We start from the raw sequence: 23,163 nt of genomic DNA, 5'->3' as shown, positions 1-23,163 counted from the left end.
GAGCCTGTTTCAGACTGTGTCTCCCTCTCTCTGACCCTCCCCCGTTCATGCTCTGTCTCTCTCTGTCTCAAAAATAAATAAACGTTAAAAAAAAAATTAAAAACAGTCCTCTGAGGTAGAGGGCTGTTACTCAACCCTGCAAACTGGAATCCTAGAACTCTTCTCAAAGTTGATGTAAAATAAATGGAGATTTCCTTCTGCCGTTTTAGGCTTTTGGATGTTGAGCTCTGAATCTTTTCTTCTAGGAAGCCCTCCCACGTTAGCAATTTTGATAGGTAGACTTTCTGATTGCAGGGAATTTTAGTTGATCTGAATTCATCCGAATACAAGTCTTTCTAATGTAATATCCGTAGAGATAGGAGACGCCTAGAATTTCTGGGACCTGACTGGTGTTGACAGTTCTACTATATCTGCAGTTGAGAACCTCACCTCCAAAAAACACAATGAGGGGTGCCTGGGTGGCTCAGTTGAGTATCCAACTCTTGATTTTGGCTCAGGTCATGACCTCACAGTTCATGGAATCGAGCCCTGTTTTGGGCTCTTCACTGACAGTGCACAGCCTGTTTGGGATTCTCTCTCTCTCTCTCTCCCTCCCTCTCTCTGCCCCTCCCTCGCTTGTGCATGCACACATGTACTCTCTCACTCAAAATAAATAACATTTTTTTAAAAAAGAAGAAAGAAAATACTCTGCGCTTACCAAAAAATGGAAAAAATAATGAGACATAAAAACTAAATATTTAATGAAGCAAACGTAATGTTTTATTTCATTAGTATAACTAAAATCAGGATGTCCAACTTGTTTACTTAAAATATATTTCATATATGTGATATTTTTATTTGTCAAGAAATTCGTATTGACCAGCAGTTAGAGCTTTGAGGAAATCTGATCAGAAGTAGTAAGAGCAGTTTTGAAAACTGAAGGAGTAGATACACATGCTTTTCTGAAAAGATGTCAGTGTTCTTAGCTTGCTCTTTTCAGATTTCTTTCAACCAGTACATCTGTAGCTTCTCCTCTGATTTGCACTATGAAATTTATGAGATTTCCAGGAAATGGCCCCCAACAGTTATTTTTCATCTGTTTGTTAAGATTTGTACCACCTTTATCTCTGTTGGGTGGGTTAGATGACGGTGACATCACCTACTGTTGAACTCACAGATACCACTACCTGCAGGAGGCTTATGCTTACTCACTTTTGGTAGTGAGTGATTCTGAAAGGAGACATTCGTCAAACAAATTGTTGGAACAATCCTTTGGTCTGAGTGCTTGATCTTTACCTTCCCCTATAAAGCTGAACCTCATGTGGTAGACCATTTCCACTGTGGATAGCTCTGATTATTTGAAAGTTCTTAGCGCTAAAGCATGCCTTTTTGTAACTTCCCTCCATTGGTCTCAGTTTTACCTTCAACGTTTGAAATATCTGAAGCTTATGATCGTGTTCCGCCTAAGTCTTCTCTGAAGCAACTACAAACACTTCATTTCTATTCTTGATCACAAACATATGTACTAGGGGTGGTACCAAGAGCCAGCGTCAGAATGATGAGCAAAGGAGTTCATTTCAGGGGGCTCGTAATAAACTATTGGGGATCCCCAGTTCACTAGCCTGTGATAATGCTAGAATTGAGGTAAATGTTACTAGAGCATAGGCAGGGAGGAGTTGGTGCCACTGGGGGAGGTGGGTAGCCCTCAAGAGAAGACAGTACCAAAGATGAGACCTGAAGGACAAGAAAGTCATGGTCACACAAGCGTGGAGTTGGAGAGGCATTCCAGACAGAGAGCATCTGAAAAGGCACAGGCCCAGATTGGAGGAAGAGCATGGCCCTTTCAGAGAATTGCAAAAGTTCTGTTGTACTAGGGCCAGAGCATTTTCTTTTTTTCAAACATAGATTTTGAGAGGAGGCATGGAGACAGAGATAATACTGAGGACTAGATCAGAAGACTACTACATATTCCATATTAGACAGTGGACTCTGTCATGGTGTCGTGGGAAAGTATTTGAGGAATTTGTTTTAGCAAGAGATGTAATGTAAAATTTATATTGTAAGATGATTAGTCTTGCTGTAAAGAATGATGGGGTTTGAAGAGAGATAAATTAGGGATTAACTGAATGGAAAAACATGGTGGGCTGAGCTAAGTCAGGGACACCTTACTTTTTGGTTTGAGACCCCGGGGGCATGGTGGTACCATTCACTGATTTGGTGTATGGGACATAGAGCAATTTTATAGAAAATTTTATAGGAAAAAGTGGTAAGAAAGTGACTTCATATTTAGAAATGTTGAGTTTGAGCTACTCGTGGGATATTTAGGTCTAGGAGGTGAATGGATATGGACCTGTAAGGCCCTAGAGATGCAGATCGAATTGAAGCACTGTGAGTAAATGAGATTGCCTATGGAGAATGAACAGAAAGGGAGGATCTAGAGGGATAAGGACAGATCATGAAAGATCATCAACATGTAAAGGTAGAAGAAAAGGAGAGCCTTGAGAGAAGAGAAATCGCAGTCAGAGAGGAAAGAGAAAAACCTTAGAGTATGTGGTGTCATGAAATCACGATGGTTAAGAAGAGAATAGGAAACAGCGTCAAATCCTTCAGAGAGGACCGGGGGAATAAAGGGTGCAGCATTTGCACATTTAGCTACAAGGAGGGGGCTATGCCCCAGTTATCCTCCTGTGGACACTGTCTACTCCTCATGAACCTAAACCGATGATACTCCACACCGAATACATTCCAGATGTTGGTCTTTCTGGATTCTATCAGATTTGGGTTTTGGTTTTTTTTTTTTTTTTTGGTGGCCTGAATGTTATCCTTCTTGTAATGTTCCTAAAAACATTGTTACTCATTCTGAGTAACCTCATTTCCGTTGTTAATTTATACCATGCTTGTGATCACCTAAAAATTGCCAGATCTTTTTAATGTGAACCTCTGTGAAAGCAGATGTATGCACATGTAGCAGACTTAAATAACAGACTTAAAAACCTAAGTGAAGGACTTGATTCCAGTGCATCTTGTTGTTTTCCGGCCACTTCTCCATACATATTGGTCTCTTGAATGGTCGGTTGTTGTCTAAGCTATAATAAAGTAAATAGGCATATCTTCATATGTTCAACATAAAATTGTGTATAAAAGATTTTTTAGATATCCCTAATGGACTTGAAATAGATGAGTAAGCATATTTTATCATGCCAGCATGCTTAACAAATACATCTTTGATACGGTGACAAAAATGACCAGGAAAACAACTATTGGTAAATAAACTCTTAGGTGGAGAGGAGTAGTGTCTAGACAGATGTATAAATAACCTTCTTAATTTTCTAATTATTGGTTTCTAATTATTGGTTTTCTAATAACAGGTAATCACAAGATTAGCCTTATGTCAGGCTTGTGGCAATATTAGCTCTTCAGAACAAAATAATGAATTTGGAAATAGGAAAACAGTCCTCTGAGGAAAGAACAAAGAAAATTGTAACGTAGTTCTTGGGAGTTCCTTCATAGGACAAAAGTCTAGCCAGCATCAGTGCTCAGTTTGTATCTTATCTAAAAGTGTGTTAATTACTTCAAGAAGCATATTTAGGGGCGCCTGCGTGGCTCAGTCGGTTGAGCGTCCGACTTCGGCTCAGGTCATGATCTCGCGGTCCGTGGGTTCAAGCCCTGCGTCGGGCTCTGTGCTGACAGCTCAGAGCCTGGAGCCTGTTTCGGATTCTGTGTCTCCCTCTCTCTCTGACCCTCCCCCATTCATGCTCTGTCTCTCTCTGTCTCAAAAATAAATAAATGTTAAAAAATTAAAAAAAAAAAGAAGCATATTTATTTGTTTTTTTCTGGAGTCCTTAACGTCCTTACTAGCTTAAGATTTTATAGTGGTTTAAAAGTGAGTATAATTGGGAATATGACAGGGGAGAAAATTGGATACTGTTTCTTCTTACATTTAATTTAGGGAATTGAGAAAATGGTTTCTGTGTTTTTAAATGTTTTTATGTATTTTTGAGGGAGAGAGACAGAGAGAGCACGAGCAGGGGAGGGCAGAGAGGGAGGGAGACACAGAATCCGAAGCAGGCTCCAGGCTCTGAGCTGTCAGCACAGAGCCCATTACGGGGCTGAACTCACAAACCGTGAGATCATGACCTGAGTTGAAGTGGGAGGCTTAACCGACTGAGCCACCCTGGCTCCCCTCTTTTAAAAACATTTCTATCATGGTATAAAAATTTAAGTGTTTCTAAAATTAATAGATTTACTAAAAACCTTTAGGAAGTCTTTGAATTGGTGATTTATTCAAAGTTAGTTTGTAAGGACTACCCTCTGCTTTGCTAAGGCCTTTGCCACAATTGATCTGTCTTTTCACAATGAGCTTCATTCTATCCAGCTTGGTTTTCAAGGGTCTCTTCCTCCATGTCTTCTCAGTTAACCTCTCCCAGAGATCCTCCCTGGCACTCAGAGTTTGCATTTGACACTTTCTGTTGCCTCTTGAGTCTTGGCATTGTTACAAAAATAGCTTCCTTTGGATTTGGGGGCTGAAGGCACTGTTAAAGTGTAAAGGAGAAGAGAAGACAAATTCTTGTTGAATTTCAGGACTATTTTGTGACCAGCCATGCTGGTTATTGAAGACCTTTAAAACAGTGCTTGGGCACCTGGGTTGTGTAATCACACAGTTAAGCAACAGACTCTGAGCTCTGGTTGTGATCTTGTGGTTCATGTGAGATCAAGCTCCATGTTGGGTTCTGTGCTGACAGCATAAAGGCTGCTTGGGATTCATTCTCGCTCTCGCTCTCGCTCTCACTCTCGCTCTCGCTCTGCCCCTCCCCTGTTCATGTGTGCACATGCTGTCTCTCAAAATAAATAAACATTTAAAATGTTGCAACATGTTTCTGATGAGTAACAAGGGGAGAGGGAAAGTTTTGAGATATCTTGGTCCCTTAATTACCTTTGATGTAGATATTCACAAGAGCAAACAAATAGACCCTAAGCTACAGATGAGTTTTGAATTATTTAGTGCTCTTGTGTATTGAGTAAACTATATTTTAATTAAAGTTTAAGGTTTTTAAAAAGTGTCCTTGCAGTTTTCCGTGTACTTGAGTAGTTTGTGTCTGTGAAACTGCTGACGTAGTAACAGAATTTTATCATTTGATTGGATTACAGCATGGTTCTATACCTAAAATACGGGAAAGGCCATGTTCCTTTACAGTGGAATTATATTAGAGGAGAATAACATAAAAAGGAAAGATGGACTGCCCGTTGAAATGACTATAAGATTAAAAGGTTGAGTCTTGGGAAAACTGAGATACCTTACTGAATAGTGATTCTCAGCCTCGGAAACAGCCTGGAATCACTAGGGACCTTTGAAACAACAATAGCAGCAAGTACTGATGCCCGGACTCTCCCCAAGAGATTCTGACTCAGCTGGGGCTCAGTATCAGGAGTTTTTTTTTTTTTAAAGCTCCCCCGGTGATTCTAGTATGCAGTCAGGGTTGGGAACTGCTGAAGTAGATCGATGAAAAGCCAAGCTAGTTAAAGAAAGCATTTCTTAATAAAGCAGTGACTCTATAGCTGTTTGACAAGAGAAAACCTGACGGAAAAAATGAGGGAGGGAACCTTTGAGTGTACAGTTCATAGAGGTGTATCATCTATTACTCAGTTCTGAAATATAAAAGCTCTGAAAAACAAGTTTCTCATAACTGGGTGACAAAGTCTAAACTGCACCGAACATCCTGAGGCTTTTTCTAATCTTCTGTTGCCTCATTTGGTATGAATAATGATGCATTTCATTGCAGATATATATTCGTGCGTCTGATTTCTGATTACATGTTGCCACCCTGGACCTCGCTGAGGATGTGACATAGATAGGATCCCTTTCTGAAATGTATAAAGGTTTCAATTCTGAAGTACATCTCGCCACAAGGGCTTCAGGTCATAGTGGGGAAGCGTTACGATAGACAAGGCCAAGGTAGTATTTGTCCACTTCTATCTACTGCCTGGGCAGTGGTTTAGTGCCCACATTAAATAAAAACAATGACGTGTATCAGAATGTGGCTCTTGGCTCTGCATGTGTATCTGTATTTTTTTGATGTTTATATTTGTATTTATTTACTTTGGGAGAGAGAGAGAGAAAGAGAGCATGAACAGGGGAGGAGCAGAGAGGGAGAGAGAGAGTCCCAAGTGACTTTGTGCTGTCACACAGAGCCCATTGCAGGGCTCGAGCTCACCAACTGTAGGATCACGAACTGAGCCAAAATCGAGGGTCTGATGCTCAACTGACTGAGCCACCCAGGTGCTCCTGCAAGTGTATTTCTTGAGCCTGATATAGGAAGAGGGTTCATTGTAGTCACAGTGAGAGAAACTAAGGTTAACTAACAACACAAGTAAATAAATTAAAAAAAATAACCTTTTTCTTGTAAAAGACTCCTGGGTATAACAAACTGCCTCAAAATTTAGTGATTTAAAACTATACATTTATTATCTCAAATAGTTCCTGGGGGTGCCTGATTAAGCATCCAACTCTCGATTCCAGCTCAGGTCATGATCTCACAGTTTGTGTGTTTGAGCCCAGTGTTGGTCTCTACGCTGACATCATGGAGCCTGCTTGAGATTCTCTGTCCCCTGTCTCCCTCCCTCTGCCCTACTCCTGTCTGTCTGTCTCTCTCTCTCTCTCTCTCTCTCAAACATAAATAAAAAAAACATTATTAAAAAACCCACAAAAAGCCAGTTCCTGAATGTCAGGAATTCGGGAGCATATTATAGCTGGATGCTGTAATATGAGCAGGATGGCTTTTGCTCAGGATCTCTCAGGAAGTTGTCCAAATGTGGGCTAGGGTCCTGGCCATCTGAAGCCTAGACTGGTGCTGGAACATGGGATTGCTTGTTCAGGGCCAACCAGTCCTTTATTAGTACTTAAATAAAATTCTAGTTTCTGTTTCTGCAGCTTCTCAAAGTTTTAGTTTTCAACACAATAATATTTGCATAGGAGGCTCCGAGTCCCGCTCATATTCTTTTCTGAAAATTCCTGCTGGGAGTAGCTTATTAGTGGGGAATGTCTTCTCTTTGCATTTTTCTCTCCCCTAGGTCCTTTCTAGGTTTTTTTGTTTGTTTGTTTTTTGGTTTTTGGTTTTTTTTGGTTAAAGATTACTTATGCATCCACCTTCTGTGGGTCAATGAATGATTGCTGATTCTTGCTACCATAAAAAGACAAACAGGTCCCTGCCTCAGTAGAACTTCCATGCAGAAGATAGGAATTAGTCATTCATTTGAAAATGATTAAATACATGCCAGTGTGCTTTAAAAAAAAAAAAAAAAAGGTTCTGTTAAGATGCTATAGGAAGCTGCAATAAGATCTTAGCTAGTTTGTGTTTTTGCTTGATCTGCACTTTGTCCTTTTTGTTTTGTAGGAAGAATACCTAACCTTGGGTTTTTTATCAAAAACCTCCATCCTGGAGCAGAAACAGGGAAGCTATTACACACCCCACTCCGCGTAAAACACTCTTACATCCTCCCTGATGGCAGACATTCAGGGGATTTAGTGTAGTTCTATAGAGTAATCTCATTTACTTAAAAAAATTTTTTTTAAACTCAGATTTCTTCTCCATTCACCTGTGAAATTCTTGTCTCTCTCACTGGCCTCTCTCCTCTCTTCCAGCTCTGCCAAAGTGTTGTGTCAGTTTCTTATGTACCCTGTTCTTCCCTTTCTTGCCCCACCAAATCTTTGAAAAGATGAGATACCATAGGAAGTTGGGAATCTAATCCCTTCGTTTTTTTGAGCTCTTTATATTTTGAGATTTATTTCTAATTAGAGAAAGAAAAACTGAATATCTGTGAATTTCAGGTATGGAAAATTGACTTCCTGTCCCTGAGCCACGATGGGATCTTCCCTGGGAGGTTGTAAAATCAGGAAGCCATTGACAAGATCCCGGTTTATTGTCTGCATCTTTGCCCCCACCCCTGAGAATTTGTGACACTGTGAGAGAGGAAAATCCCGAATAGAGAGGGTCATATTACAATAAAACTTATAAACAACTTCAAATATGTAAAGGATGCAATAAATGGTGTTTTCATTTGTGACTGTTTTTATTTGACTACCCACGCAAGTATTTGTAAAGGATTTTTGGTGGTCACGTATCCTTTTTCCCCTTGGCCCTCTTTATCTCCTGAAGTTCTTTTTTTTTTTTCTGTTTTAAGTTTGTTGTTTATGTCATGAGAAAGAGAACGAGAGCATGTGCAAGCAGGGGAGGGGCAGAGAGAGAGGGAGAGAGAGAATCCCAAGCAGGTTCTGCACTGCCAGTTCAGAGCCCAACACAGAGCTCAAACCCATGAATTGCACGAGATCATGACCTGAGCCAAAATCAAGAGTCAGACACTTAACCAACTGACCTACCCAGGTGCCCGTTCCCTACATTTTTCAACCGCAAATTTTCCTACTATGAGCATTTTCAGAGCTGACATCCCATGGTTGGAGAGGGACTGATGGTCTTCTCATTACTGAATAATTTTCCAGAGAGAGTCTTAAGGTATCATAGAAGGGGCTAAATCAAGAATATACCCTTTTTGCATGGCCCGTGTACTAGCCAGACAGGGAAAACACAGCGGTAAAGCAGTAGTGAAGGAAGCTGCCTTCCTCTTGTGGTGATGCCTAGCCATCGTGAAAGCAGTTCACAGTGGAGTCCCAGAGTATAGCGTATATATCTACTTTCGCCTTCAAATAAATGAATACATATTAGATCAATTTTAATAGCAAATCTTCTGTAACCTTGAACTTGTGAGTTCTCCCTATAAAATGTCATTAGTGTAATGTATTAAGCTTCAGGACACTTTCAAACTCACCAGCACTTCCAAACACATGAATGCACATACACTTCTAAGCTTAATCCTAGAGAGGAATGAGCTTGCTCATTATGGAATTTTTGTTGCTGCTAAACATAGATATCCCAAAGATTATCTTCATGGTATCTTTTTTTTTTGGGGGGGGGGTATTTTTGAAAGTGTTATGTGAAGTGAAGTGAAGTTAAAGTGAAAATGTTATTTTTGAAAGTGACTATGGTTGGGGTTCTTGGTGGCTTAGTAAGATAAGTGTCTGACTTCAGCTCAGGTCATGATCTCACAGTCTGTGAGTTCGATCCCCGCATCGGTCTCTGTGCTGACAGCTCAGAGCCTGGAGCCTGCTTCAGATTCTGTGTCTCCCCCTCTCTCTGCCCCTCCCTCACTTGTGCTCTTCTCTCAAAAATAAATAAAAACATTAAACATTTTTTTTTAAAGTGACTATGGTTATTTTTGTTTTAATGTTTATTTTTTGAGAGGGAACAAATGGGGGACGGGCAGAGGTGGGGGGGACAGAGGATCTGAAATGGGCTCTGCTCCAGGAGCAGAGAACCCAACGTGGGGCTGAACCCACAAACCATGATATCATGACCTGAGCCAAAGTCGGACACCCAACTGACCAAGACACCCAGGTGCCCCAAAAGTAACTGTGGTTATCGTTTTTGGTTTTGTTTTATGTTCCTCTTTGAGAATGCTTTTAGGAAAGGACTTAAGCATTCAAAGTGTGGGGTGGTGGAGAGAGACAGTGAGCAACCAAAAATCTGGACAAATAAGTGGGGTTGAAGGCACTTATTAAAGTTCATTTTGTCTATTTCCATTTCACTGAGTGAATGACACTTACTTTTATGTGGCATATTTTCCAAAATGGTTGCTGTAAACCTGTCAGACTTGAAGTGAACATTGATTGTGTTTGAGTAGAGATCCAATTACACCAGGATCATCTATTTTAACGTTTCTAGAATTTCTGTGTAAGCTAGAATCTTTGAGGGATAAATAGTATTTAGTATCTTTGCCAAGGTATCTTGCGTGTTTTAATAATTTGTTATTTGAATTATTTCTGAATGTTTTATAATTACAGTTTTGAGGCTCTTCCCTTCATCATAGCAAAACTGCCAATGTTTCACAATGTATACGTTGTGGCAACTGTGTAATTTATTTTAAGTTAATATGATTCTTTGAGATTTTTGACCTAAAATTCCTTTGCAGAGGTTTTTCCATCCTACTAAAAACAAACAAAAGCCAAAAAAGTGACAGCAAACATAACTTTAATTGCAATAACTCTTGATTTTGGTGCATACCCAAACACAAAGTACTGCTTTTGATAGCTTCATTTTTCTTGTCCTAATTTGATTTTTTACCCCCCTAATATCAGGTGCAGAGAGAGCTTGCAGCTGTGATTGCTTTGAAAGCAAGGAAGTCTGGTGAGTAGTCCTTCCTGGGGCTGAGCTAATCTCAGGAAGTTTTGATGCAGAATGCAAAAAAGTATCACTATTTGTTTTCAAAATTATATACTCTCCCATTGAAACAGCATAAGCTACTATATGTCGTTCTTTAAAATTTTACTGCCTTGTTTTATTTCATATTTCAAGGAAAAATGAAATTAAAAATAAATGTTTGTAGTCCATTGCAACTATGAAAAAAGTGTAAGTACACAACCCAAGAAAGCAAATCACATTGTATTTACCTACCATAATGACAGAGTAAACTAACATAAAGGTGGTCTCTGTTTAAGGGTATGTTTTTCATCTCAAAGTAGTTTCTTCTAAAAAGATTTGTGTAATGCCATTTAAAAGCAAGCATTTCATGTAAGACTAATTGAGTGGATCTGATCCCTAATACCTGTAGGATATGATGTGGAAGCGATATGTGGAGAGGAAAAGGGAGCTTTCAAATACATTTTGAAAGAGAGAAAGCCATACTCTGCTGAAATTCAATATGAGATGGAGACTCGCTGAAGTAGAAAAACACTTAAGAGGAGTATCAGAAGGAGGCATCCTTTGCTGTTCAGAGGGAGGAGATCAATGCTGAATAGCATGACAAACAAACAGAAGGGAGATGCTTCTTGGGTCACGGTAAACTGGAATAGGACTTTGCAGACAGAAAGACTATGAAAAAAATTGAAGAAATAAATGGAACAGAAATATTGTGAGAACACAAACCATCCATTTTACATCTTTCTTTTTCCAATTAGAAACTCTAAGGAGAAAAAAAAGAAACTCTAGGAATTTGCTTTTCTCACAGTTAGGTTTTGAATCAAACGCACCTTAGTATGAATGAGCTTATTATATTTATACTATTTTCTTTGCTGATTTGGCTGATGTGGAGGACACAGAGACTGCATGCTATAAAGGTAGAGAGAAGGATGCAGAGAACAGTGATCTTGACCCCCCAGGATAGTGAACAGAAAGTACAGCCTGAATAGGGCTCCTAAGTGCCGGCATCCGAACTTGGCTATTTGCATAGGTGGAGACCAAGATGGAGAAAAGACATCAATATAAAGGTTTTGGGAGGGAGGGCCTAGAAATTAATGTGCTAGAGCTGTTCTTGTTTCCTGGCATCATAAGAAGACAAAACTTACAGTCTGTTTGAGTTGGAATGGCAGTGTCGGGAATTTTTTTTTTTTCAAGTTTCAGAAAAAGTTAAGGGAAATAATTAACTTCCAGGGTGTCATGGCTGGAGAAAAGAAATAGATAGGGAGGCTGGAGAAGAGGGGTTGCTAATATGCACAAAGTGCGATGGGAAGGCCTCTGGTAGGGGGCATTTGAGCAAGACCTGAAGGCAGTGAAGGGGTGGGGCATGTGGCCATCGGAACAAGTGCCTTTGGGCACAGGGGTGCAAAATGTGTTTGGGGAACAGTAAAGAGGTGTGAGTGGCTGGAGCCAGGTGAACAAGGAGAAAAGAGGTAAGTTTTGATGTCAAGCTAAGAAGTTTGATTTTCTGGAGGTGAAGAGAAGTAAGCAAGACCTCTATAGGTTAGATTGTGCCAAATAAAAGTTTTGGTGTGAAGTTAATTTTATTATTCCTTGATGTGGCTGTATGAAGTTGGACCTGTTTTGCTTACTTAATTGATGTGTGGAGCTTGGAGTGTGAACACAACTTGGGCAACTGCTCAGGACAGTGAAATGGTCTTTCACACGTGCACAAATGTTGGGGACGATGCATGTGAAGATTCAGGTAGAAGGAATCCATTGCATTTTTTTAAGAAGTAAGAAATTACAAACAATCCCTAAGTCCTCATAATAAAGAAATAAGAAAATTGAGAAGTACAATGGAATGTTTAAACAGCTTGTAAAATGATATTTTGAAGAATTGATACAGTATTCATTGCAAAAAACTATATGTAATGAGCATACATTACTTCTTTTCATAATAAAAATAGTTTTGATTATCTTTTTCTTACTATTACAGTATAGCATGCTCATTGAAAAAACTTTGCTAATAAATGAGTGTATGAAGAAAGTGAAAAATCACTCATTATCTCACCAACAGAGATAACCACTGTTACTTTTCTTGTATATGTTTCCAGATGTTTCTGTATTAGTATGTAGATACTATATTATTATATATTAATATGCAGATTTGATAAAATTGGGATCATTTTATCTGCATTCTTTTTTTTGAGGTAATTATATGTTCATATGCAGCTGTAAGAAATAATACAGAGACCCCACATTTCCTTTTTCCAGTTTCACCTAACAATATTTGGCAAAACTATAGAACAATATCACAACCAGGATATTGACTCTGATACAGAATATTTCTTCCATCACTACAAGGATCCCTCTTGTTGCTCTTGGGTAGCTACACTGACTTTCCTCCTACCCTTTCTACCCCCTTAACCCATGGCAATTATTAATCTGTTCTCTATTTGTATAGGTTTTGTCCCTTCAAAAACATTATATAAATGAATCATACAGTGTATAACCATTTGGAAATATCTCTTTTCACTTGCCATAATTCTCTGGAGATTCATTCAGGTTGCTGTACATCAGTAGTTCATTACTTTTTATTGCTGTAGAGTATTCCACCATAGGAGTGTATGTCAGTATGTTTACCATTCACCCATTGAAGGACATCTGGGTTGTTTGCAGTGTGGGACTATTATCAATTAAACTGCATCTGCAAACATTCATAAATAGGTTTTTATGTGAACCTACGTCTTCATTTCTCTGGAACAAATGCCGATGAATACGGTCGCTCGGTTGTTGGGTAGTTGTATGTTTAGTTTTTTAAGAAACTACCGAGCTGTTTTTCAGAGCAGCTATACCATTTTGCGTTCTTGCTAGCAATGTGTAAGTGATCCAGCTTCTCCACATCCTTGTCAGAATTTGGTATTGTCACTGGTTTTTATTTTAACCATTCTAATAGGCATGAAGTGATATCTCACTTTTTGCATTTCCCTAATAGCTAATTTTTTAGTTTTTGTGTAAGGTGTAAGACTTAGGTCAGAGGGTTTTTGTTTTGGTTTGGTTTGTTTTTTTGTTTTTGTTTTTGTTTTTGTCGGGTTTTTTTTTTTTTTTTTTTTTTTGGCTTATTAATGTCCAGTTGCCCCATCACCATTTGTTGAAGAGACCATCTTTCTTAAATTGAATTGCTTTTATGCCTTTGTGTGGATATATTTCCAGGTCATCTGTTCTTCTCCATTGAACAGATTCTGTTGGTATCCACCAGGCTTGATTACTGTAGCTATATATAATCTACTTTGTACAGGATTCATTTGCATGTCAATAATATGAATCTACATCTTTAGTTTCATTAGCTATATATACTATAAAACTCATTTAACTAATTCTTGGTTGTATATTTAGGGTTTTTCTCCCTGTCCTAAATAACAATAGAAGGACCTAAGGATATATTCTTAGACTTGTATCATTTTTCCCTTTTCTAATTATTTTCTCATAATAAATTACTGAAAATGGAATAGCTAGGCTGATAGCTAGGTGTAGACAGTGTTAAAGTTTGGTTTTTCACATTCAGGACTTTAAGTCCTCTGGAATTTTTTTTGTATATGATGTCTGGTAGAAATCAAGTTTTATGTTTTCTTTATGCTAAGTCAGTCACCCCAGTAGCATCCATTGGGTATGATGCCAACTCCATCATATATGAAATTCATATATATTGTTTCAGTTATCAAAGCTTTATAATAAGACTTTTTCCAGGGTGGGGATAAGGCAAATCTCTTCTTACCTTTCTTGTTCTCATAGTTTTATTTGGCCAGGTTCCGTGAAATCTGATACAGGAATATTTTAAAGTATATCACATTTATAGATCATTAGATACATTTGACACTTTGGAAAGAAGAATTTCCATTCAAGAACTTAAGATATCTTTTTTCATTTTTTAAAATTTTCAATCCTGCTAAAAAAAAAATTTCTCCATAAAGGCCGGCCATGTACATTTTGTTTGTATTTTTAGTTACCTTGTGATTTTGGTTACTATTGTAAACGAACTGTTTCTCTCTGTATCTCTCTTTCAATTCTCTTCTATGATGGTTTCTCAAGTCTTTATCTTTCATGACACTTGTGTTTTAAAAGCTGTACTTTTTAGGGAAGTTTTGGGTTCACAGAAAAATTGAGCAGAAAGGACACAGAGCTATATGGGAGCTCTACCCCTACTGATGCACAGCCTCCCCTACTATCAGTAGCTCAGAGTGGTGCATTTGTTACAATCGGTGAACCTACACTGATACATTATTACTACCCAAAGTCTCTAGTGTGCATTAGGGTTCAGTCTCTATTGTACATTTTATGGGTTTGGGCAAAGGTATAATGATACATATCTACCATTACAGTATCAAACAAAACAGTTTCACTACCCTAAGAATCCTCTGTGTTTCACCTATTTCTTTCTTTCTCCCAAACCCTGGCCACTACTCCTCTTTTACTGTTTTCATAGTCTTGCCTTTGCCAGAATGTCATATAGTTGTATTCATAGAGTATGCAGCCTTTTCAGATTGGCTCCTTTTGCCTAGTTAGTAATTCGCATTTAAGATTGCTTCATGACTTTTCATGGCTTGATAGCTAATTTCTTTTTAGCACTCAGTAATATTCCATTGTCTGTGTCTTCCACAGTTTATTTATCCGTTCATCTATTGAAGGGCATCTTGGTTGCTTCCTAGTTTGGGCGATTATAAATAAAGCTGTTATAAACATCACTGAGCAGGTTTCTGTGTAGATGTAGACTTTCAACTTCTTTGTGTAAATATCAAGGAGCACAATTTCTGGATGCTGTGGAAAGAATATGGTTCGTTTTATAAGAAACCGCCAAACTGCCTGCCAAAGTGACTAATGCCATTTTGCATTCCCACCAGGAACGCATGAGAGTTACCGTTGCTCCGTTCTTTACCAGCATTTTGTTGCTATCAGTGTTCTGGACTTTGGCCATGCTAATAGTTGTGTGGTGGCAACTTGTTGTTGTTTTAATTTGTGTTTTCCTGATGACACAAGATGTGGAGCAGCTTTCTACATGCTTATTTGCCATCTGTATACCTTTGGTGAAGTGTCTGTTAAGGTCTTTGGCCCACTTTTTAGTGAGATTTTTTTTTTTTTTGAGTTTCAAGAGTTCTTTGTATATTTTGAGGGACAGTTCTTTTTCAGATGTCTGTTTTGAAAATATTTTCTCCTAGTCTGTGGCTTGTCTTCTCATTCTCTTTCCATTGTCTTTTGAAGAGCAGATATTTTTAATTTCAGTGAAGCCAAGCTTATCTTTGTTTCATGGAATCATGTCTTTGGTGTTGTATCTAAAAGGTCATGCCATAGTCAAGGTCGTCTAAATTTTCTCCTCTGTCACATTCTAGAAATTCTGTACTTTTGCATTTTTTATTCTAGGAATTCTATACTTTTGTGTTTTTTTATTAGATCTTTGATTCATTTTTGAGTTAATTTTTTTAAGTTTATTTATTTATTTTGAGAGAGAGAGCTAGAGAGCATGTGTGTGAGTGGAGGAGGGGAAGAGAACCAGAATCCTAAGCAGGCTCCGCACTGTGAGATCATGACCAGAGCCGAAACCAAGAGTTGGACACTTAAGCAGCTGAGCCACGCAGGTGCCCCTTGAGTTAATTTTTGTGAAAGGTGTCAGGACTGTTGTCTGGGTTCATTTTTTTGCATGCGAATGTCTAGTTGTTCCAGCATCACTTGTTGAAAAGACTCTCTTTTATCTGTTACATTTCCTCTGCTCCTATGTCAAAGATACTGATTTGTGGGGGTCTATTTCTAGGCCCTTTGCTCTATTCCATTGATCTATTTCTCTATTATTTAGACAATACTCCACTGTCTTGATTACCGTAGCTGTATAGTAAGTGTTGACATCATGTAGTGTCAGTCATCCAACTTTGTCCTTCTTTAATACTGTGTTGGCTCTTCTGGGTCTTTCCCCTCCATATAAACTTTGGAATAAGTTTGTTGATATCCACATCTATATTTGTTGTCTTTTATAATTGGTATTTTTTGCTGCATGAGAACCCTTGATTTTGTGTCTAGCAAAAGTGTTGAACTCAAATGAATTCTAATAGCTTGTTTTAAAATGATCTTGGATTTCCTATATGGGCAAATACATCACCTATCAATAATGACTAGTTTGTCTCCATCTCACCAGTCCAAATAACCCATTTTTATCTTGTACTATTTCATTAGCCAGTGTCCTCCAGTATAAGGCTGACTAATGTCGTTGGTAGTTGGCATTCTTATTTTATCCCTGACTTTATTTTAAAGTTTATTTTTATTTATTTATTTTTTGAGACAGAGAGTGCAAACATAAGAGGGGCAGAGAAAGAAGGAGACAGAATCCTAAGCAGGCTCCGCACCATCAGCACAGAGTCTGATGTAGGGCTCGAACTCATGAACGTGAGATCATGAGCTGAGCCAAAGTCAAGAGTCAGACATTTAACCGACTGAGCCACCCAGGCACCCTTTTCCCTGACTTTAACTGAATATAATATTTTTTACTTAGAAAAGTAACGTGAGTGAACGAGATTGTTTTAGAGAAAAACAAAGATGTTTCTCTCGTACACCTCAAACAAATTTGGTAAGCAGTCTTGGGACAGAAATAACCAACAAGTTGTATATTAAAATATTCAAATAATCCAAATATGAAAGTAGTAGAGATACTTACCTGTTTCACTCTATACTCTCACTTCTTGAGTTGGCACTGACTGTAGATGAAAAATAACAATGACAAGATATAAGAGAGGCTGCCCTAGGTGTTGCATTCATTCATGCCTTTTGCAGATTCTAATTTGGCACCTACTGTATGCCAGGTACAGTATAAGATGCGAGGATACAATAGCAAAGATAAATATGGCCCCTGCTGTTATTAAATTACAACATGTTTCATAAATGAAAACCATTAATGAGTCACTCACTGTTTGAAAAAGAAAAACTTATTACTGTGTAGTTAGGAGGTGAAAAAAATGCAGAGACATTAAGCATAGCCTTAATTAAAATAGAGTTCCAGCTGCAGAATGGTACTTTCTGTGTATGCTTGATGTTGTTTTCTAAAACTATTTTGAGGGTTTCTTTTTTTAAGGAAGAAGAAAAAAGAAGTTGGTATATATCTAACAAAAATATTAAAATGATAGTTGACACATCTGGGGCATGACAGAAGGAATTGATTACCCTAATATCTTATGTCTTGCAGTAAAACTGTTAATTAGGGCTCAGGTGGTCATACCAGATTTATGTCTCATTGGCAAGGGCTATTAAAACAAGAATTTGTATAAAGCAAAAGTTTTTGATTTCAGCAAACTGTACAAACAAATAAAAGTAACGGCCAATCAATAGATTATATAAATGATTCAAGACTCTAGCTTAGTAAAAAATCCATTTTGTTGTAATTTTCTAAAAGGGCATTAGGATGTGCCTTTAAACAGTTTTCTCCAAATGCTAACCTTAGCAAGCGTGAATTGCATTTTAAGGCTTCAGGAGATTTACAAGAATTAGCCCAGATATCCTTGCACTTTTTGTTCAATTGCTTCTTCTGCTGCTAATGTTAGCTAATTAGAGTCTTGGGAGATATGTTTTTTCCCTTTTCTAGGAATCCACAGCCAAAGCACTTTTAGCTCTCATTATCTTTAGATCATAGGAAATTGTGCCATGGTGGGCTTCTATTTCTGGAAAGCCAGAAATACCGTATTGGTAAATCTCCTTGGCAGTTGTTATATTTTACTCTGTCTACTTAGTCCATCACTAGTTAAGTGCTTTAAAACTAAGTATCTAGGATATTAAAGTTTGGAAAAGAAAGAAAGGGGTTCTAGGCTCTGTTTATGCCATTGACTGTCACTGCGACCTTAGCAAAGTGATTGCAATTTGTATCATGAAGAGATTGGCATACAATCTGATAACCTTAGAGATTCCTTTCAGCTCTAATATTTAATTTAGCGATAAATACTCTTTTTATTAATGACCTTAGTTATCCTTAATGGAGTCACAACCTTGGAAATATTTTATTCGGGACTCTTAGGTGCAGGTGCTAAAAAACAGACTGAAAACCACAAAGGGAATGTATTAGTTTAGAGGATCTATAGAGTTAATTGCAGAAAGGGAGAAGGCCTTTCCTGGTAGTCCCAACCAAAGTCCTGGTGGGGACCTTTGGAAGAATGACATGCCTGTCTCTGGAGCAGGAGAAGCATGGCAGGGGTGGCTGGAGAGGTCAGGACATCCCCACCCAAGACACATGGACTGAGGCTAGGATAGATGTGGCCCCTCAGAGAAAACCAGCAGTAGCAGGAGTGGCTGGTAAGCAAGCACAACATGGGCTCACCACAGGAGGCATTGTGTTGCATCTCAGCCTCAAGATTTAGAGAGGAAATGATGTGCTTGGGATCACTTAGGCTGGAAAGCCTGCAGTCAGAATGCAGTCAGAAAAACCCAAGTTTTTCAACAACCAGTCTCTAGGTTTTCCGGCTACCCTATGCCCCCTTCCTCGTTAGTAATTTTCTGGATTATGAGAGTAAAGATGTGATTTGTGAAAATATATTCCCATTTTCCATGTTTGTTCCTGGAATGGAAAAGACCTGATTAAAAGCTCATACACTTTCCAAGTAGCAGATAGCATTTTTTATTGTCTCTTTCCAGGATAAATCAGCTAGGGATTCACGTTGAGGTGTTATTTGTGTACCGAGATAGTGTATGATTTCTTTGGGAGAGTAAAATATATATAACATAAAATAGGATAAAATAGCTACACTCTATTGTGTCTAATTTTAGCTTTTTAATAAACATTTTTATAGGCTTTAATAGAATTAAATGAAAGGGAAGCCAGTGTTTTACATTGAAGTTAAATTGTCTCACCTAGCCTTCTTGGATCCTCATGTTTGTTTTATCATCTTTGGATACTATATTCAAGCTTAATTAGGCATTTGAATAGGTGTGTGATTTCAACAACTTGCTTACTACTATTCTCGCCTTGCAATGAACTCTGCGCAGAACGCATTCAAGCGGGCAACCCCTGGGTCAGGTAATCAGGTCAGACGGGTTGAAGGTCTTTTTATCACTCTGGTAATCTGGTTCAATTGCCAGCTTTGAAGATCTACTGTTAGTAACAATCACTGGTCATCAGCCATACTTAGTAGGAAATTTTAGCAGTTTTAAGCCTCCTTCTTAAGAATATGTCTGTAAAACTGGAGGAAATGAAATGTTGACAGGAAGCTCTGATGTGAGTGAGGTTTGAGGTCTACTACAGTTGAAAAGACATATTCTCCTTCAGGGCCGAAGCATTACAAAGACCAGATAGTCCTGTTGCTTTGTCACGAGAAGTGAAATAGATTGATTATTTTTTAACAGTAGAGAATAAGGCTTTTTCTTTGGCACATTTAGAAGAAAAAAATAACCATGAAACCTATGGAATGGCTCTGACTTTTATGGTCCTCTAAATTTTCACTTTGCATTTTTAGTTGACAGATTTCTTCTTTTAATAGAGAACCTTGTTTGACTTGACTCTTTCCCTTTTATAAACACATAGCTCATATATAAGAGAACGTACGATAATATGGGACTTTAGAGTAGACGTTAATAATAAAGTCAGGGGCCAGCAAAGACCGCTTCACATCCTAGTACACAGTTCTTGCTGTGTCAGACTCTTTCTGCCTTTCTGGTTTTCTGTGATATTTTATGTTGAAAATTGAAACCTTATATCTCTAGTGATCTTCTCTTACTTGTTTTTTCATCTCATCTCTGAGTGCTCTAATGAATGTTTGAGCTAAAAAGGACTAGAATGACAGAAGTCTGTTGCCTATATTTTAAGTAATTAAGATATTCTTAGTTTTTACTGATAGTTTCAACTGCTGAAGTTTTCTTAAGTTTTCCATAGCCTGTCCTCTAAGGATGCACCTTGTTCTCTCACAGTGGAGATTTCCACATGGTTTGTTTTTTTGTCCTTTTCTTCTTTGCCACCTCTTGGATGCTATGCCGGCCAGTGGCCATCGCTCTCATTTGTGGTCAGCACAGACCTACACTGACTGTCTTGTAACCCCACTGAATGTGGTGTTAAGCATTTGTCAACTAAGAGGAAAGAAGCAGTATGTGTTTTCCCCTAAAATAGTCAACACAACATTGTGGTCTTCCTGATTGATTGATGATGTAGGATGTTTTCCCTAGAAGAGTGCTTTGCCTAACACCATACTGATTGTTGAAGCTTGTAAAATCTCTCTCCTCCTTTGGTGCTATAATAACTCCTTGTTCTAACATTTCCAGACACTGTTCTTCTGTCCCTGCTTGCTGACAGGTTTTGTATGTTCACATCCCATCTCCACTAGTGCATGATGTTATCAGAGATCAATTCAGTGGTTGACAGGTTATATATTCCTTTTTTTTAAAAGACATAAAACCATAATAAGAATCTTAATACGGTAGTTATCAATGCAGTGTGAAGTTAAAGGATCTTTGAAAATGTAAAACTCTTGCAATCAAGAAAATAATAGCATTGGTAAAACCCAGGACCGATTGAAAATGCTTGCAGCAGATGCTTTGTAAATTTTTCTAACTCTCCCACTGGGATACAAAGAAAATTGCCTTAAAAAAAAAAAATCCCGTGACACTGCCTTTTGTAATTAGAGCTATTAAGTCAAAATGATAAATAACCATTCGATGGCATACTATAAAAGAAAATAACCCTTTGCCCTGATTTCTCCTTGAATAGCAAGAGATCTGAGAGTATTGAGGTTGGGTTCCTTTAACCCTGAATATTGTTTAGAATGTAGGAAAGCAAGCAAGCGGATTTTCTTTTTCATCCTTCAACATGGTCTTGTCCATTAGAATAGTAAGTGAAACTGGTTTGCCAAGGAGGTGAATGATTAAAACCACAATAGAGTGTGCCCCAGAATGCTAGGTTTTCGTTTTCTTTTTTTTTTTTTTTAATTTTTTTTTTCAACATTTTTTCTTTATTTTTGGGACAGAGAGAGACAGAGCATGAACGGGGGAGGGGCAGAGAGAGAGGGAGACACAGAATCAGAAACAGGCTCCAGGCTCTGAGCCATCAGCCCAGAGCCTGACGCGGGGCTCGAACTCACGGACCGCGAGATCGTGACCTGGCTGAAGTCGGACACTTAACTGACTGCGCCACCCAGGCGCCCCTAGGTTTTCGTTTTCAAAACAAAGTGCTGTGGGTCACTTCAGTGACGGTATGTAATGCTTATTATAAGGCTCCATAGACAAAGGTAATTATCTCTGAATGGGCGCTTGTCCCTGGTTTAGAGATCAGACACTGGGAAGGAGAACTAACGGAGCACTGATGGCCCCTGTCCCCTAAAATGTGAGGGGTCACAGACCAGGCTGTTGTCTCCTGGGGTCCAGGACAACGATTATATGTCATTCAGATTTTTACCTGTTAGTGCCTATGTTTTATAAATGTTGCCAAACCTCCCTGAGGTTTGGAGCAGAGAGATGGGTGGAAGGCAGGAGAGAGGCTCTCAAGGAAGAATCAAGTTTTCTATTTGAGTGCCGGAAAACGGCTCCTAGCACTGCAGCTCCTGGGAGCATTATTTTCTGTGAGGAAACTAGATGAGTATAATGAGTGTACCCTGTGCATAAATTCAATATTAGTTCTACACCCAAGGTCAAATGAAAGTTAATGGCCATTTGCACACCAGAGATCTGAAACCCACATTTTACTCCTTTCTCATAATGGCAGAAAAGGAGAGCAATTTATATTTAAATTGATTTAAATTTCAAAGCATAAACACAGAGGTCTCCCTGGTACTCTTTCCTTGTCAGTGCAACTTCCTGGCAGGGCTCGACTTTTGTAAAAAATTGAGCCCCATCCCATTGCAGTTCCCTAGTGTGGACAGTTGTTTTGTTTTCTGTGGATCTACCCTCTTCCCACTCTGCTGGGTTGGTGACGCCAAATCAGAAGCCCGCAGCGCAATCAGGGCCACTTTCTTTAATGATTTGGGTTTTGCATTTGTTGAGCTAATTAGCTGATTGAGGCAACTAATGGGTGTCTTTAATCCACTGTTGACTGGGCACCTTCTCCCCGAAGCCTGCCAGCTCCTTTGTTCTCAGGCGTCTGGGGAGTGGGAGCTGCTTCCCAGATGAACATATGATATATGCCACCCAGTGTCTGGAGGCCAGCCTGGGAGGCTGATTTGCTAATTACCAAGTGCCCTAAAAGGCCACGCATCCGCTTAAAGCCCTGTGGCTGACCAATCCTCTGTGTACGAATGAAGGTTTACATTTGAAGGGTGCCCGGGTGAGAACGGGAAGGAGGATTGATCTATAATCCATTTTCAGAATTTATAATTCTGTGATTGCTTCTGTGTATACGCCTCAAGGCACAAAATAAAAGCAATCTGTAGATGTTTTAAAATATGAAATATTGGAAGATTTGAGGAAATATTTAAAGAAGATGGTTAGATAATTAAAAGGAAATCTGTATTAATGGCTAAAATCATCTCTCTTATGAACCAAAAATATTCCTTAGAAAGAAGAATCCTTGCCATATGCTGTTTTTATAAAGTTAAGAAGTTCTACAGTCTGGTATACACACCTTCCTTCTGAAATCCAGCAGTGCTAGGCATATAATTAGGAAATTTGACCCCCATGCTGTCTTGTGTTCTTTCACTCTGGTAAGTCAACTGGCTTCTCTCAGCCTTAGTTTCCATATTTGGTAAAAGGCTTGGTTGATGCCCAAAGTGCCATGCCAAGGCTGTGGGTCATGTCCTAAGTACCAAGTACTAGGCAGCTTTACTTCTAATTATACGTTGATGTCTGTTCAATAAGAATATGGGGATGACCACTTTTTATCATTTAATTTGCTTTCTAAACTTTTTTGATTCATTGCCTTTTTCCTCATTGAAAATCTGCAGAAGGCCCTTTCCTCCCCACTGCCCTCCCCTTCAGGGGACATTTTCTAACTCTCATTTGTATTGACAAGTGAGAG

General features: G+C 38.7%; 1 protein-coding gene across 1 annotated transcript in view; it reads left to right on the top strand.

Annotated features, from left to right (window-relative positions):
* RAPGEF5 (Rap guanine nucleotide exchange factor 5) overlaps nt 1-23,163 on the top strand; it is a 224,491-nt gene that overhangs the window by 75,416 nt on the left and 125,912 nt on the right. The window contains exon 7 of the mRNA XM_042967977.1: nt 10,166-10,214. Within this exon, the coding sequence (XP_042823911.1) occupies nt 10,166-10,214 (49 nt within the window). The remainder of the gene's footprint in view (nt 1-10,165; nt 10,215-23,163) is intronic.

Source organism: Panthera tigris, chromosome A2 (assembly GCF_018350195.1).
Source record: "Panthera tigris isolate Pti1 chromosome A2, P.tigris_Pti1_mat1.1, whole genome shotgun sequence".
NCBI classification, from domain to species: Eukaryota; Metazoa; Chordata; class Mammalia; order Carnivora; family Felidae; genus Panthera; species Panthera tigris.
The sequence above is the reverse complement of the archived record's forward strand: the minus strand, read 5'-3'. Positions and strand labels throughout refer to the sequence as shown.